The 16005-nt window shown below is 39.0% G+C and overlaps 1 protein-coding gene across 1 annotated transcript in view; it reads left to right on the top strand.

The window, feature by feature from the left end:
- Nucleotides 1–5747: 5747 nt before the first annotated feature.
- The window catches only part of mkxa (mohawk homeobox a), a 28369-nt gene continuing 18111 nt past the window's right edge, over nucleotides 5748–16005 (top strand). The window contains exons 1-5 of the mRNA XM_082151736.1: nucleotides 5748–6136; nucleotides 6754–7034; nucleotides 9765–9924; nucleotides 11316–11469; nucleotides 15621–15950. Coding sequence (XP_082007862.1) covers nucleotides 6859–7034; nucleotides 9765–9924; nucleotides 11316–11469; nucleotides 15621–15950 — 820 coding nt within the window. The 5' untranslated portion in view covers nucleotides 5748–6136; nucleotides 6754–6858. The remainder of the gene's footprint in view (nucleotides 6137–6753; nucleotides 7035–9764; nucleotides 9925–11315; nucleotides 11470–15620; nucleotides 15951–16005) is intronic.

Below are 16005 nucleotides of genomic sequence, written 5' to 3'. Positions count from 1 at the left end.
AGTGCCTCAGGCCTCAGTGCATGGACCACTTCTCTTCTTCATCTACATGTCATCACTAGGATCTGTCATTCAGAAACATGGTTTTTCCTATCACTGCTAAGCAGATGACACACAACCCTACCTCTCATTCCAGCCAGATGATACAACGGTAGCTGCTCACATCTCAGCCTCCCTGACAGACAATTCTTGCTGGATGAAGGACCACCACCTTCAACTCAACCTTGCAAAGACAGAACTGCTTGTGGTCTCAGCCAAGCCAACACTTCATTACAACTTTATTACAACCATTCAGCTAGGTTCCTCAACCATAACTCCATCCAGAACAGCCAGGAACCTTGAAGTTGTGATTAATGATAAGTTACATTTCAAACACCACATTGCTAGAACTGCCCGGTCCTGCAGATTTGCCTTATACAAGATTAGAAAGATCAGACCCTTTCTACAACTCCTTGTCCAGGCTCTTGTTCTATCCAGCATTTTTGCTCTCTTGGCAGGCCTTCCAGCATGCACTGTCAAACCTCTGCAACTGATCCAGAATGCTGCAGCAAAAGTGGTTTTTAAGAAGCCGAAGAGAGCGTATGTCACACCTCTCTTCATCAATTTGCACTGGTTGCCAATGGCCGCTCTCATCAAATTCAAGGCACTGATGTTTGCCTACAGAACAACCACTGGTTCTGCTCTGCACCCCTATACCTAAACTCACTACTTCAGACCTATGTTCCTTGTGCAAGTGAACTGCACCTTGTGGTGCCATCCCAAAGAGGCACAAAATTACTTAGACGGACCGTTACCGTGACTGTTCAGTGCTGGTGGAATGACATGCCTAACTCAACCTGAGCTGAAGAGTCTTTCGCCATTTTCAAGAAACGGCTAAAGACGCATATTTTTCGTTAACACTTGACCTATTAATACTAACACTTATTATTCTATTCTGTATATCTATCTATTTATTTTTTATTTATAAAAAAAATAAAATAATTGTACATGTACTCTGCTAGACTAACTGGCACTTACATATGTGACCCTGGACCACAAAACAGTCACAAGTCACACGGGTATATTTGTGGCAATAGCTAAGAATAATACATTGTATAGGTCAAAATTATAGATTTTTCTTTTATGCCAAAAATCATTAGGATATTAAGTAAGGATCATGTTCCATAAAGATATTTTGTAAATTCCCTACCGTAAATATATAAAACATTTATTTTTGTGAGTGGATGCAGCAAAATCGCGAACATAAATCGACAACTTTAAAGGCGATTTTCTCAATGTTTCGATTTTTTTGCACCCTCAGATTCCAGATTTTCAAATAGTTGTATCTCGGCCAAATATTGTCCAATCCTAATCAATGGAAAGCTTATTTATTCAGATGATGTATAAATCTCAATTAAAAAAAAACTTTACTCTTGTGACTGGTTTTGTGGTCCAGGTTCACATATTGTTGCCCTATTGTGGGTCTGATTTCTTATTGCTCTCCTCATTTGTAAGTCACTTTGGATAAAAGCGTCTGCTAAATGATTGAATGTAAATGTTTCTCGCATTAATCTGGCCACTACATGGTCCTCAACGGATCAATAAACCATCAAGCAAGTGTCTTGCACCAGTTTTCTTTAGAATAAACAGTCTGTATTATAGATCCGTACCGCTAAAGAATGAAGGCCGCTATGTGGGGCAAAACATATACGGAGAACAAAATAATTCTTTGAAACACAATAATTCAAATTCAAAACGTGCATGTCTTACACTTGTTACTATACACAATTCAATGTTTTAATACAACAAATTATTGATTAAACAACTTCTTTACTATCTCTTAGCTTCTCCGATCAGTTGCACTTGTTACTCTCATCTTTCTCGAATCACATCGCTCAACACACAGGTGAGGGTAGGATTTAGCACTCGTAAAAATCACTCAATAAAATAAAGAAATACCTAACTTTACGTTTGATAGCGTTCATAAAAGGCATACATACACACAATATATACATCAATATATAGAGCTGTAGACTCCAAAGATAAATAAATTGAAATAAACCCATTAAATGTAGAATTGTATTGGTTACTTGTATTATATTATTATAGAAAAAATTATGCCAATAAATGAGTCTGATATATAATAGCAACCAGCTATAAATGTATATACTATACCTTACCTACCTCTCTCACACACACACATTAAGCACTGGACATAAGATCTACAGCAGCACAGACCTTCTCCTTTCTGGGTTCTAAACCTACCTGGGAGGCTTGTGGCTTTGGACCAAGAATGATATTATCCTTGACTTTTCATCAGGATGTGTTCATCAAGCGCTCAGCACCCAACATGGGTGAGAGAAAGAGAGAGGAGGTCGAGACCGAGACGGAAAAAGACAGACAGAGGGAGTACAGCAGCAGGCCAACTGCTGATGATTATCAGATTTTTTTCTGCTCATATAGTGTGTTCGAGACAGTGTAATGGGAGCTTTTTGCTTTGGATTTTTACACAGCATGAGAAGGTGGTGGTAACTGATCGGACCAGATATATCAAACTGCTGCCAATCATCCTTATGTGCCACAATCTTTTATGGTTTTTACATATTTGATGTACTGCTGCTAGTTGCTCATAATGCTATCGGTGAATCAAATAATGGCAGCATGTCTAAATGTGCTCTATGTAATGTTATATCGAAAGTTCCTTTGTTCTCCTGAAATCTAAAATAAACTCTGCTTTGTCAGCATGCAAACAGGCTTCTTAATATGAGGTCACGAAGTTGCCAACCTCAATACACCAACCACACGAATAAGCAGCCACTTCAAAAAAGGAACAGTATTACCTCTGAAAACAGTGCAACCTGAAAAGATAACAGCGTGCCAAAACACAGAGCCAGGCGACCCAGTAGATTACTAAACAAAACACGACACGCATACTTCACAGGCATTGATGTATTTTAGGAAACCGTCTTTAAAAGAAAAACACTGCTTGAGAAAGAAAGGAAAGGTGGGAAAAAAATGAACCAACAGCTCAACACACAATTATTCTTCAAGACATTGTGTTTGCCAGCATGAAAGACACTAATGCCATTCAGGTTGGACACAGTAATGGCATTAAGTATGTGTGGAAAAGCTTTGAATCACTTTTAACAATCTCTAATGGGTGTAATTGTTCAACAGTTTATATTTTCCACAAGGCCCAATGATTTGAACAAATCTTGTCTGTGGCTTTCTTTAAGTAGCCCCAACAGCGCAACGTTCAGTGGCTGCTCAACTCCTATTTAAGGCTTGTGGCTGGTGTGAAAATGTTGGTTTAAATGAGGGACAGACTGTATTAATGGATTTTGAGATTCTAATGAAAAGGTAATGTCAGGAAATTACAACTACGGCGAAAAAACGACCTGCGTTTACTTTAAGCCAGTTCCATTACTCTCGCAGTGTTGAATTCGCCAATCGAAACATGGATGCATCTTGTTTGCATGGCACTACCACATGGTCACAAGCTGAAAGCTTCAGCGGTGTGGAATTTCTCCAAGTTTGTCATCAAACTTCTGTCTATCCTGTAAACGGAGTTTGGGTTAGCTCTTCATAAACACTTAATTGTTTTTATGCAGATGCTGTTGCGGCAACTCAGCAAATAAAACACAATGTTGCTCCAGCAGAAAAGGAAATAAAATAGTAATGAAGAACACTTGCTTTGCCCATGGGTTTAGTAAAGGTTTTCTGTCAGATTTTCTGTTTGCAAGCCAACCTACATACTGTCAAAGTATATTCACACTAAATATTCAGTCCCACTTTATATTACGTATCTTTACTACTTACAGTACATCAAAAAAAAATTTAAGTTTAGTACAATGAACTTATCGTGTTCATGCTGTATTGCAAAACAGTTTTGCCTCCATTGAAGTGGGATGGGTTTAAAGTTAGGAACAGGTTTGGTTGTATAGTTAGGTTTAAGAGTGGGTTAAGGTGTAAGCAGGGCCGTTCTTAGGGCCCCGTGCTTTAGGCGGCCGAACGGACTGAAGGCGACCCCCGGAATGCGGTTGCGAATGGACCAACGGGAAAGCAATCCTCTTCCAACTAGCCTACCCTCTACCCTTCAACCCCTTAACTCACACTTGGCCCCACCCCATGCTTGAGACGGCCCTGCATGTAAGGGAAGGGTCAACAGTGTAATTATAGTTGGAATTACAGAACTTAATTACAGATGTAAATACATGCAGGTATTTTTTTTATATAGCCTAAGTACGGTGTAAAAATTTACACATTAAGTGCATCATATCAAATTAATCTTTTAAATGCCATTACATAGTACAACAATAACCCACTGAAAATGTAGACGTGTCAAGCTGTTTAGCAACAACATCCATTGGTAGAAACACAGTATAAAATAAACCAAGATCTTAAATAAGACACTTGGTCTGGCAGACACCCAAAGCACCAGGGCAGTTTACTGGTGAAGTGCACTTAAGGGTCATTACACTTTCAGCAAGGCTTCACAGAGCACATTATCTCTCCCTCTGACCACACCTTTAAGCAGTGGGCATCCCACGGAATGAAGTACACCACAAAGTGATGTGACTACCTGCCCAAGGGCATGTGGTTACCCTGGAGATGCCACTGTTAGTGCCCACTGTAAACCTGTGGGCACCCTCATGTGGTAAGCCCCTGATAGACAAGAGACAGTAAGAAAAAGGACATAATTCCAGTGGCCGTTAGTGGTCGGGCAGCACTGTCTTCAATTGCATTCACGAGGTGAGTGAGTCACCCTGTTGATGTCCGGGAGAGTTTGTTCATTAAATAGGTAAAAATACACCCAAATAAAAGGAACGCGCCAATTATACGGGGCGTAAGGAGCGCATATGTGCCTCCGAGATTAGTCACTTCACCTCCAAACACTACCCTGGATAAACCCGAAAGACACAGTCAATGGCATTCAATGCGACGTGTAAGTCGTGTAATTTGGGAAAATGAGAGGGTAACAGAATCACATCGATGCTCGCGAGGGAACTCACGCGAGCAGCGTTTCCTCAGCACGCTATAGGTCTCCCGATTAAGCATCGCACATGGCGTTGATATAATTAATTTGTTTGTATATTGGTTTATAGAGGTTCTTAAGCGAACTGGAATAGAAGTAATTGTAGACCTCGGTAACCATGTTTGGAAAAGAATTAGGTTGTTCAATCAAGTGATTCCGCTCTCAAAATGTTAAGACAATAAAAATGAGGTCTCGAGGGATTTTCTGTGCTAGAGCAGTAAGCGTTTTTGGTGAACGAAAGGAACCCAGACTTCCGCAAGATCTTTCGTTATTACAGGGAATAAACCAAATATATTATTAAACGATATCATGTGATTTTAGCTATATAATGTAGGCCTATGATATGAAATAGAAATCAATATACAAGTTTGCAAAGCGTTCCAATTGCTAGCCTAGAAAACGCCTTTTATTTTAGTGGGGCAGAATGTAACAGTATCTACTTGACATTAATTTGAACATTTTATAGAATAAATAGTTGTTTTCCTAACTATGTAAATATTGTATCAGGCTATGCCTAATATATGAAAATAACCGAGTTACAGACAAAATCTATTAGAACACTCCATATTTCACCTGTAGGCCTAATAAATTCGTGGTTGGCTAGTGTGCTTCTGTCCTCTCCCCATCTAATTGACCTATTTCTCCACTACAACAGTAACTAATATTTATCCATTCATCTGTCCCATGTCAAAATTGTGACTGTTTTGCACATCATACAGAGGTGAAGCTGCTTCTGATGAACTGCATCCAATCACCAGCTCTGGCTGATATTAGTAACTCAATACAGCTGTCATGCAGTCGGGTGATGGACGCGTTCCAGACGTGAACCCACACAAGGGAATATACACTGTTGCACTGGCTGACTGTCTCCCGGTAGCCTCCCCCTGCAGACCGGCGAAACCGGCATAAAACAATCCCTGTATGTTCGCCGTCTGAGCCGCCAGCTGGGAAACACGAGATGAGTCCTGTATTCATGTTCCCGGGCGCGCTTGAATAAAGCACAGAGGCGAAAGCGGTTCGTGTGGTTTGCGCACAGGATTTTAGAGCGGATAACATGTGAAAGGGAATGGGAAACTGGAAACTGGATTACACTTTACAGAAAGACGCAGAAGGGGGAACGTTCAGGTACGTTCATTCAGCACTGTTTTCAGTTATGACTTGTAAATGTTTTCACTGTCGCGTCACAGTCTTTATAACTATGTGACAGGGATGATTCGTAAAGTTTGGTTTATTTCCATCGCTCTTATGGATTTGTCCTGTATCTTTTCCTCTTTCCATAGGAATGTAGCCTAAATAAATGTAAAAATGGATAAGTGCGGTTACAACGCTTTTATCACATCATTGATTAAAAAAAACCCTAACATTTCTTCATGTAAAATGTTCCTTACAGACACATTTTGTTATTCATGTCTATGAAATAGACCGGTCAACGCAACATTGTATACATTCCAGTGTCAAACACGCACCATTCATTCTGAACACATTAAATGTAATGCAAGTTTGCATAAACTGTACAGAAGTTTCAAACATATAAATTCCGTCAATATTCCTCACTCGAGCCTGTCTCGGACTCACGCGCTTAATGAGTTTTGCGTGTTTTGTTTTGGCTGAGGGGATCTTTAGGCTATTTTAAATGATATTTAATGTAGTCTTCACCTACCGAAAATGATGTTTAAAAATGTATGTTTGGGCCAACTCAGGAATGATAGTGAAGACAAGTGTCCTTTTATTCTGTTTCACAGGATTTTGTCAAGGCGCAGCGGCTCCGTTGAGTAGGACATCCCCACGGCGGCCAAGGCGCTTTCAGCTGACTGACACAGGAGGAAAGAAGGACTTATATACCAAAGATGAACACAATTGTGTTTAATAAGTTAAGTAGCCAGGTTTTATTCGAAGAGAAGGCGAATGAGGTGGAAAGAAGCAGTCGAAATTATTTAGAGGTGATAGATGGACAGCATCCGGACCTGCTCTCCAGCAGCCCAGTCATCAAAGACAGCTCAGCCATCCGGCACAGGAGATCCGGGTATGTCAGAAACTTCAGTGTCGTTTGTAAAATGTACTGCAGGTTCATGAACATGCTTACTACATAAACTTCCACTTATAATACTGCAAATGAATGATTTCAAAGATGCACTGTAAAATATTTTAATCATGTTTGATCAAGTAGCTAACATCTTTGTTTCCATCCATTTATCTCGATTTGCTTAAAGGGATAGTTCACCCAAAAAAATTCTATTTTGTCACCATTTACTCTAATGTTACCCCAATGTTGTTCCAAACCTGTAAGAGTTTCTTTGTTCTGTTGAACACAAATTAAGATATTTTGAAGAATGTTAGTAACCAGGCATTGACGGTAGCCATTGACTTCTATAGTATCCCCCCCCCCCCCTTACAATGGCTTTTCCCCGTCAATTGTCTGCTTACTAAAATTCTTCAAAATATCTCATTTTGTGTTCAACAGAACAAAGAAACTCTTACAGGTTTGGAACAACATGAGGGTGAATAAATGATGACAAATTGTTATTTTTTGGGGGGTGAACTATCCCTTTAAGTCGTTCGAAATAGTCTTTATAAATTTTAGACCATCAACAGGTGTTCACATTAGCACCCCTTTGATTTGACTTTTAAAACGTTTTCAAAATTTTTCTTTTTTTTTTCTTTTTTTTTTTGCAGTAGATGATAACTGCTTTGCACATTTATTTTTCATGACGGAATAATTAGCCTAAGTATGGTAAGATACTTAGCACATTAACACATTTGAAAGCCTGTTTAAATCATATGTGGTCATTTTAACGCTGTTAATGCTTTTAACCGCGTGACAGCACATAACCGTATTAAAGATAAACATCAAGTTGTTCAATTTTAAGGCCAGCGGTGAAAAGCAGTGGCTCGTCCAACTGTTTGACTTTTCATAGTCTTTTTTGTTTTCTTTCCATAGATTTTGCGCTCAGTTGTGGTTAGAGAGCATCTGGTTTGAATTCACAGCCTGTTCGCCGCTTTCTTATCTAGGATACGTTGAGGTTTCAAAAAGAGAATAGCAGGAAATTAATATTCACAATTCATTTAAGTCGCTGTCGATGGTGCTGAATTAGCAGGGGCTTGTCGTTCGGGTACATGAGGTCATTCGTGTTCGGTAGCAAATTTAAAACACGTACAGGTCTGTTTCTAATAAATAAACATTCCCTTCAACTGTATGTGTGGTCCAGTCAATCACGAATATTTTTGTAGTGAGGGCGCAAGAAGAAACCATGTCATCTTTGCCCTCCGAACTCAGCGCGTTCAGCCTCACCGCCCTAAGCTGTTTACCTCAACCTGTTTTTTATTTGCAGACAACACAGTGCTTCATTATACGACTGCGATACACAGCAACACCGAAGCTAAATGTGATGTCTTGTGAAAAACTTGTGCAAACATCCTCCGCTGCGGGTGCGTCTGGCTCGCGCTTATTGAAAGTCCGTTTGCGCGAGTAAGCGGAGCCAATAGGATAACACTACAGCCGCTCTGCTCGCCTCCAGGGGAATATCACTGCTAATGAAAATTATTAATATAAACACAGAGGTGTGTGTCGCCGATATCGAGAACAGGGAGGAAAAAAAACTTCTTTAGGTTGTTAATACAGATCTGGGTTACAAGGAAAATATTTGCTGAACATGAACCTCGGAGCGTTGGGGGGAAATATGTTAAATGTGCAGTCAGGTTTTTGGAAGATAACAGGGTGATATAACAGCGCCATACTGACATCTACAGGTTTAAATAACCAGCTTCTGTTCACTCTTGAAAATAAAGGTTCCGATTAGAAGAAAAACCCACTAACAGCCTGATGCTAGAGGAGAACATTTTTAAGTTCCACAATGAACATTTTACTCTCTAGTTCTTTGAGGAAACGCATATGCAGCAGCTCTTACAGGAACCCTATCCCAGGACACCAACATACTGATCTGAAGAACCTGTATTGTCATCTCAAAAACTTTTGTTAACAGCAATATGGTTTTTAATTAAAACCCTCTTTACGCGCACAGAACTATTAAAGAAAGTTTGTGATGTTTAACGTGGATTGAGAATAAAAGTAACTGTCAAGACTTTATACATTTTGTTTCTGCAAACTTTTATTACAGTCACTATCGGAGTACATAGCACATGTGTCATAATGTGGATGTTGGATTGCATGCATTTATTTAAGTGCATTGTCTTTGCGTTTTGCAGCCAGACTCTAAACTGATTCGGAGTGAAAATCATTCACTGGGAGAGTTAATTATAGCATGATACTCATTTCACAGCGCATGACCGTAAATTAGGCCCTCGTGTAAAACTATTAACCCTTACGATCTCTCTGAAAATTAAACACATTTTTACGCATATTTTCAGTTTTATTGTTTGCATCTCCCATATATATCTTGTAACATTAAAAAAAGTTGTAAAACTTGTTGAGCTTATTGGTCTGCTAACTGCATGCTGGCATGTTACCTTTAGATATAGATGGTTGTAATTTCATATTGATCATCAACATAATAATAATACAAATAAGGGTTTAATTTATTCAGTTAATTTATTTTTTACTATTTTTATATGCTTTATAGATTCCTTTCCTGTCATTTCCTGGCAATAAAACAGAAGTCAGTAAGAACAAAAATACCATTCTTTCTGTGGAAAATATGTAATAAATCAATCCTATGGAATTTCTCCACATGAGTGCCCACTCTTAAGTCTTACATGATTGTCATGAGATTTATGTAGCCTTGTTTTTTTTCCACAGGTCTCGTCAGAACCCAGGAAAGGTACGGCATAAACGGCAAGCTCTGCAGGACATGGCCCGGCCTTTGAAACAGTGGCTCTACAAACACCGGGACAATCCTTACCCCACTAAAACAGAGAAAATCCTTCTCGCGCTTGGCTCGCAAATGACACTTGTGCAGGTGAGTAAGTTCATTTTCCACAACCTTTCCATAAGCGTGCTACCAAGAGCTACTGGTTCTTGACAGAAGGATTATTAAAATGACAGTTTTCTTTATCCAATAAGATGAAGGTGCAGGTGTTCATTCCAAACACAAGCTGCAAGCAAATTCAGGTTTACTCTAGAAAATATTTTCCTCTTTTTTATTCTAGCCAATATATATTTAAATTTAGAGACACATGGCTTGTGTTTAACTCTTCACATATGCGTTTTCCAGTTTGTGTCAGTTTCTGTGTACATATCTGTCTCAGTCTGTGTCTCTGTATATACACATGAAGACATAAACATGTTCTCTAAATTTGTTAAGAATTGGCTCAGCCTGGAGATGCTATCCTGGATGACCCTAAACATTTTATCTGGTTCTAATAATCATGAAAAGGAGCCATTTGTTCAAAAAAATATATATAAAAAAAGTGAGCAGACTGCACTGCAATATGGAAAGGACTGACAAACACAAAACTGATGCTCAATTGCAATGAATAAATAATCTTTTTTTTTTCTGACTGAACAAATCTCCAAAGTTTAGGATCAAAGATACACCTGAACTTTTCTCATTGCTAGTGTATTTCTGCTACCACAACGTATGCAGAGGGGGGGGCAGTGGCTGCCGAAATCACGTTCAGCAAATGCATGCATTTCATATATTTGAAATCACTTTCGAATGCGTGCTCGCTTTTCGCTTTCGGATTTGCTCGCGTTCAGCGGGGAGGGAAGAGGAGGGCCCCGGCCCTGATCGAATGATACCTCAATGCTTTCTCCAAAAACTACTGGCCTCCATTGACCTGTTTAAAAGGAAAAATATGGCTGTTGGCCTTTGAGAACTTTATATAAAGCAGAGGTCAGGAAACTCAGGGCTTAAATAACATTTTTCAAAGAAGTGCCCCAGCACAATGCCTGTCATAAGTGGCTTGAAGTGTATCGGGCATGAAAAGTTTTCCTAGTATAACATCTAATGGTCTCTGTGAAATGGAGAAGGCTGGGGTGAATGTTTTTATTGCAAAAAAGACAGACGTCGGGCAGAGGAAAAGGAATATTATTAGGTGAGAGTGGCAGGAGCCAGAATAAGCACCCAGGTCTTCATCAACGTAACTTTAGTAATGTTACGTTCACAGTGTTCCTAGGATATTTGCATGTGGCATCAGCCTATTGGTTTTCATAGTGTCCCAATAAACAATCTGGGTCTTTTAGTCCAAACACGCATGTCTGTTTGTCAGATACTTATAGGCATACAGAGGAGAGAAAGGCCTACCGGTTAAAAAGATTTGTTGTGTCTTTTTCGAACATTCAGAATTCTTTTTATTTATTGGTCAAACTTTCCTCAATACCATTTCAACACCCTCCGTCTTTTCACAGGTGTCTAACTGGTTTGCAAATGCTCGACGGCGGCTGAAGAACACAGTTAGGCAGCCTGATTTGAGTTGGGCCCTTAGGATCAAACTCTACAACAAATACGTCCAGGGCAACGCGGAAAGACTGAGCGTCAGCAGTGATGACTCTTGCTCTGATGGTACGACACACAGACTCTATCATGACACAATCACATAAAACAACCTAGCCTAAAGATTCTAACACTTTATTTATTAAGAGACAGAGGTGTCAGTGTGATGCTGAAACCAAGGATATTTAACAGTGTGGGGGACCATATGTAAAGATTAACAAGCCAAAAATGGCAAAATATGTATTGGTCTTTTAATGGTCTTAACCACTTTAATTCAAAATCGCTGGTCAAGAAATTAGCAAGAATTGCACAAATACTGTAAAGTGACTTAGCACAGAATAGCCTTCCCCAACTTGCAGACAGCTTTTTACAGGAAGAAGAGTCAGTATTGTTTCACTCAATGTTAATGGCTTCAAACAGTACATGAGTAGTTTAAAAAGTTTAATGTGAGACCAAATATTGAAAATGCTGTTATGATTTACTCACCCGCATGTTGTTCCAGGACTGTGTGGTTCTCCGTCTTCTGTTGAACACAAAAGAAGATATTTTAATATATTTCTCTGTTTTTTGTCAATACAATTAAAGTCAATGGGGTCCAATGTTGTTTTTGACCCCACTGTTTTTCATTGTGTGGGCAACATTTGGGTGAACTGTCCCTTTTTTCTGAATGTAAAGTTTAACAATTAGTCATTGAAATATGCATATTAATTGACCACTAATAAGAAAATTGGGGGGAACATGTTGTCACAGTTTTCGTTGTGGATATAGTGTTGAATCATACCTACAGTTCAACCAAAAATTAAAATCCTGTCATTATTTACTTACCCTCATGTTGTTCCAAACCTGTATGACTTACTTTCTTCTGTCAAACACAAAAGAAGATCTTTGAAAAAAATTATGAAAGTCAATATTGTTTTGGACTCCGCTGTCTTTAATTGTATGGACAAAAACAATCACAACATCCTTCAAAATATCTTCTTTCAAGTCAGTGAGGGTGAGTAAATGATGACAGGATTTTTGTTTATGAACTGTTCCTTTAAGAATGTGCATTTTTAGTCATGCATGTGTTGCAGAGATATTGCAATAAACACTGTTAATCACTGCTTGAGAATAAACACAAACACAATGTGCAAGCAAAACTGCTCTTTAAAACAAACAAGCACAAACAAATTCACCCATCCTGGTGCTAAATTTGATTGGTATAAAGTGTTGTGGTATTTATAAGAAACTGCTTGGGGTTTCATTCAGCATGTAGCTGAAACAGACCAGACAGGATGCTTAAACGCAGATGTTTTATTACAGTCAGTGCAACACTCCAAACATTTTTATAGCATCGTATAGCAGCCGAGCCATAAATCAGGGTCGGGGTATGTCGAGCGCAGTGTTCGTGTGTTCATCCTCCTCTGTGTTTAAGTGAACCGGACAGACGCGTAGGCCCACAGACAGTCATGCACACTGTGATTAACACACCACAATGGGGCGTCAGGACTCAACCACAAACACTCACACACAATCTTGCACTTACATGCATAAACACAAAAACATCCTAGCTTTCTATCTAAAGTTCTCTCGGTTTTCCTTCTTTTTTTCCTCTAATTCACATGCTCAGGCGTTACAACTGCAGGGATGTTGTTGGCTCTCTGACAGACTGCATGTTTGTTGGCCGCATCGCTTAACATAAGCATCCGCACACAATTCAGTCATTTAGACATTCAGTCAGAACGCTTATCATCCCCCTGTGCTTAACAGTGGCCTCCAAACACACACACTGTATTTGGTGCCTTGATTAGATGTCTTGGAGAAGGACACACACTCTGTGGTTAGAAGAGGAATGCCCAGTCTTTGCCTCTCACATCTGTCTCATCCTACAAATAACTTCCCGCTTTTCTTACACTGTTGAATAGCATACAAGCCGTGTCAGCAGCCTGGCTTAACCTTTGACCTCTAATTCCTTCACCTTCTGGTCAAATCTAAACTTGTCATAGAATTTATGTGCTCAACTTAAACGGAAAATGATTGCGTTGACACTTGCGGAATTTTATCAATAATTAGCAGTGCCATCAGGTATTTCAGTAAATATTTTAATGAGCTATATCTTGTTGCTCAAAAAACCTTGGATGGAAACTTGGCTATTAAAATATTTCTAGAGGAAAATATGTCTTGCTGTACATATCTGAATTATCTCTTGGTCACAACACGCATTGAGAAATAGAATAGAATAGAAATAAAGAATAGAAATAAAAAAATAGAAGTATAAACAGTATATTTCACAATTACTAAATGTTCCCTGTACTAAATGTTTCTATTTTAGTACGAATCACTTTTGAGAACAATGAGAGTTACCAACACATTATGAAACCAAAAAGGTCAAAAGTAAAGAAATGAAGGGAGATGTTATTAAAAAAGTCATTTTTATATTTGACTTCTTATCTTCTGACATGTTTTCTGTGGGATTCACTCAAATATTGTGAACTGTGATTATACAAGCACATCATGTAACATGGTACAAGTTGTTTATATGCATACGAAATGTCTCAGTTATTTAGAGGGAAAGTTTTGTTGCGCAGACGTTTCATCAGGTCTGTCGTTCCCGTGTCTGAGCTCAGTAATTATGTGCTACACAGAAGATCTAAGCTTCAGACACACTCTTCACACATTTGAGTCAAGATAGAGCCTTGCAGTGAAATCCTAGCTCACTTAGGAGGCATTCACTCACGCAATCCTAACCCTGTATCCTAGGAAATATTGCGTTTGTGTGAACTCCACTGTGTTTACCTTTGTTTCCTGCATTATGGAATGGTTGTCAAGGTAGTATACAATAAGGGTGCACTAAAACAATCTTTAAAAAATGTTGACTTAAGGATGTGGAGTGAGTGATGTGGCTCTAAATGCTGAAAAAACTATTGTAATTTGGCCCATGGACCTTCTCAAATGAGTAAATCAAAACCAAAAAAGAATCCACACACATAGTTTAACATGAAATTGCTAATTCAAAGGAATTTGAGAGTCCATGATTATATAGATTTTACTAAAGACTTACATGTGTTAAAGGGATAGTTCACCCAAAAATGAAAATTCCTCATTTACTCGCCCTCAAATTCATACACGTTTGGAACAACTTGAGGGTGAGTAAAAGGTGACAGAAGTTTAATTTTAGGGTGAACTATCCCTTTAAAATGTGCTGAAAACCACAAGGACAAGTCAAGAGATCAATAAAAATGGTGGAACTGCGAGTGATAAATTGTCTGATTTTATTCTGACTTTTGATAACAAAAGTATTAACTTTTTTGTAATTGTTACATGAGGGGCAATGTCATCTGAGAGAACATTTTGGACCTTCCAACTGCTGTTGTATTACAATCAGCATCAATGCCCCTAATAGTTAGTTTTCTAAAATCAAAAAAATCAAAGGCATGTCTCATAAATCATCCAGTAATAAAACATGTCTATGTCTCTCATTTATGTTCTTTATTAAATCACTGATGGGACTACAGGTGCCTGAGCAAATAATATGAGATGAATGATAGGGTGTTTTTTAAAGAATGATCAACGGAAAGGAAAGATCAACTGAACACTCTCTCCGAGGCTGAATATGATATTGGAATGTCCAAAGGGTTTGGATGAGAAAGATGATACTTTTATTAGTTTTGTTACCAAAAATCAGAATGAAACTAGACGATTTATCACTTGCAGTTCTACCAAAGTTATTTATCTTTACGGTCACTTTGCAGAATAATTTTTTTTTTTTTTTTATCTTAACACTTTGCACATTTTATGCACCTTTTAGTTTATCATATGTATATTTGAAATATTAATATTTCATATTTTGCATACATTTTTGTATTTCTAAGAATAGATTTTGAACATACTTTCTCAAATGAGGCCATTGAAGGCTCAAAGATCCAACCCTTTACTTCACCCTCTGTATAGCAGTAATCAGTCTCTCAGCACCAAATTTGATTTACACACTCACTTGCATTTGGGAGGCCCGTGTTTTCAAGGAGTGTAATCCAGTCAAGAGTTTTCAATGTGCTGAAGGGGTCATGCAGAAGAGAAGGGTGATTAAATGAAAATGTGACCTTGTCTCTCCCTGCTGGGAAGGTGTAAAGGGCAGGACATCAAAATATTGATGTTTTATAGTTCACTTCTCTCTTTTTTTTTGCCAATTGTCTTCCCAAATTTGTATTGACATATTTTCATGTATCCTGCATCACATCCAGATGTTGACCCAGCAGCACGGGCCCAGGTCGGGGAGTTTCATAAGCCGATGTACCAGAGCGTCATCAAGAAGGAAGGTGGTGCCGTGGGGGCGGGTCTTCGAGCAGCTGCGGACGCATCATTGTCTGATGACTATGTGTCGCCACCCAAATACAAGAGCAGCCTGTTGCACCGTTACCTTAACGACTCGCTCCGTCACGTAATGGTGGCCAACGGCGTAATGGACGCACGGAGGAGGAACCACTCAGGCTCTTTCAGCTCTAATGAGTATGATGAAGACCTGCTATCGCCATCTTCTTCAGAGGCAGAAGCCAACTTTATCTACAGGACTGGTGAGCTGCTGCCAGTCTTACATTCTTTCCTTCTCCGTGTGTGTGTCTCTCTTGC

This window comes from Leuciscus leuciscus (genome assembly GCF_965113295.1).
Source record: "Leuciscus leuciscus genome assembly, chromosome: 21".
In the NCBI taxonomy this organism is placed as follows: Eukaryota; Metazoa; Chordata; class Actinopteri; order Cypriniformes; family Leuciscidae; genus Leuciscus; species Leuciscus leuciscus.
This window is presented reverse-complemented; position numbering and strand designations above follow the sequence as displayed.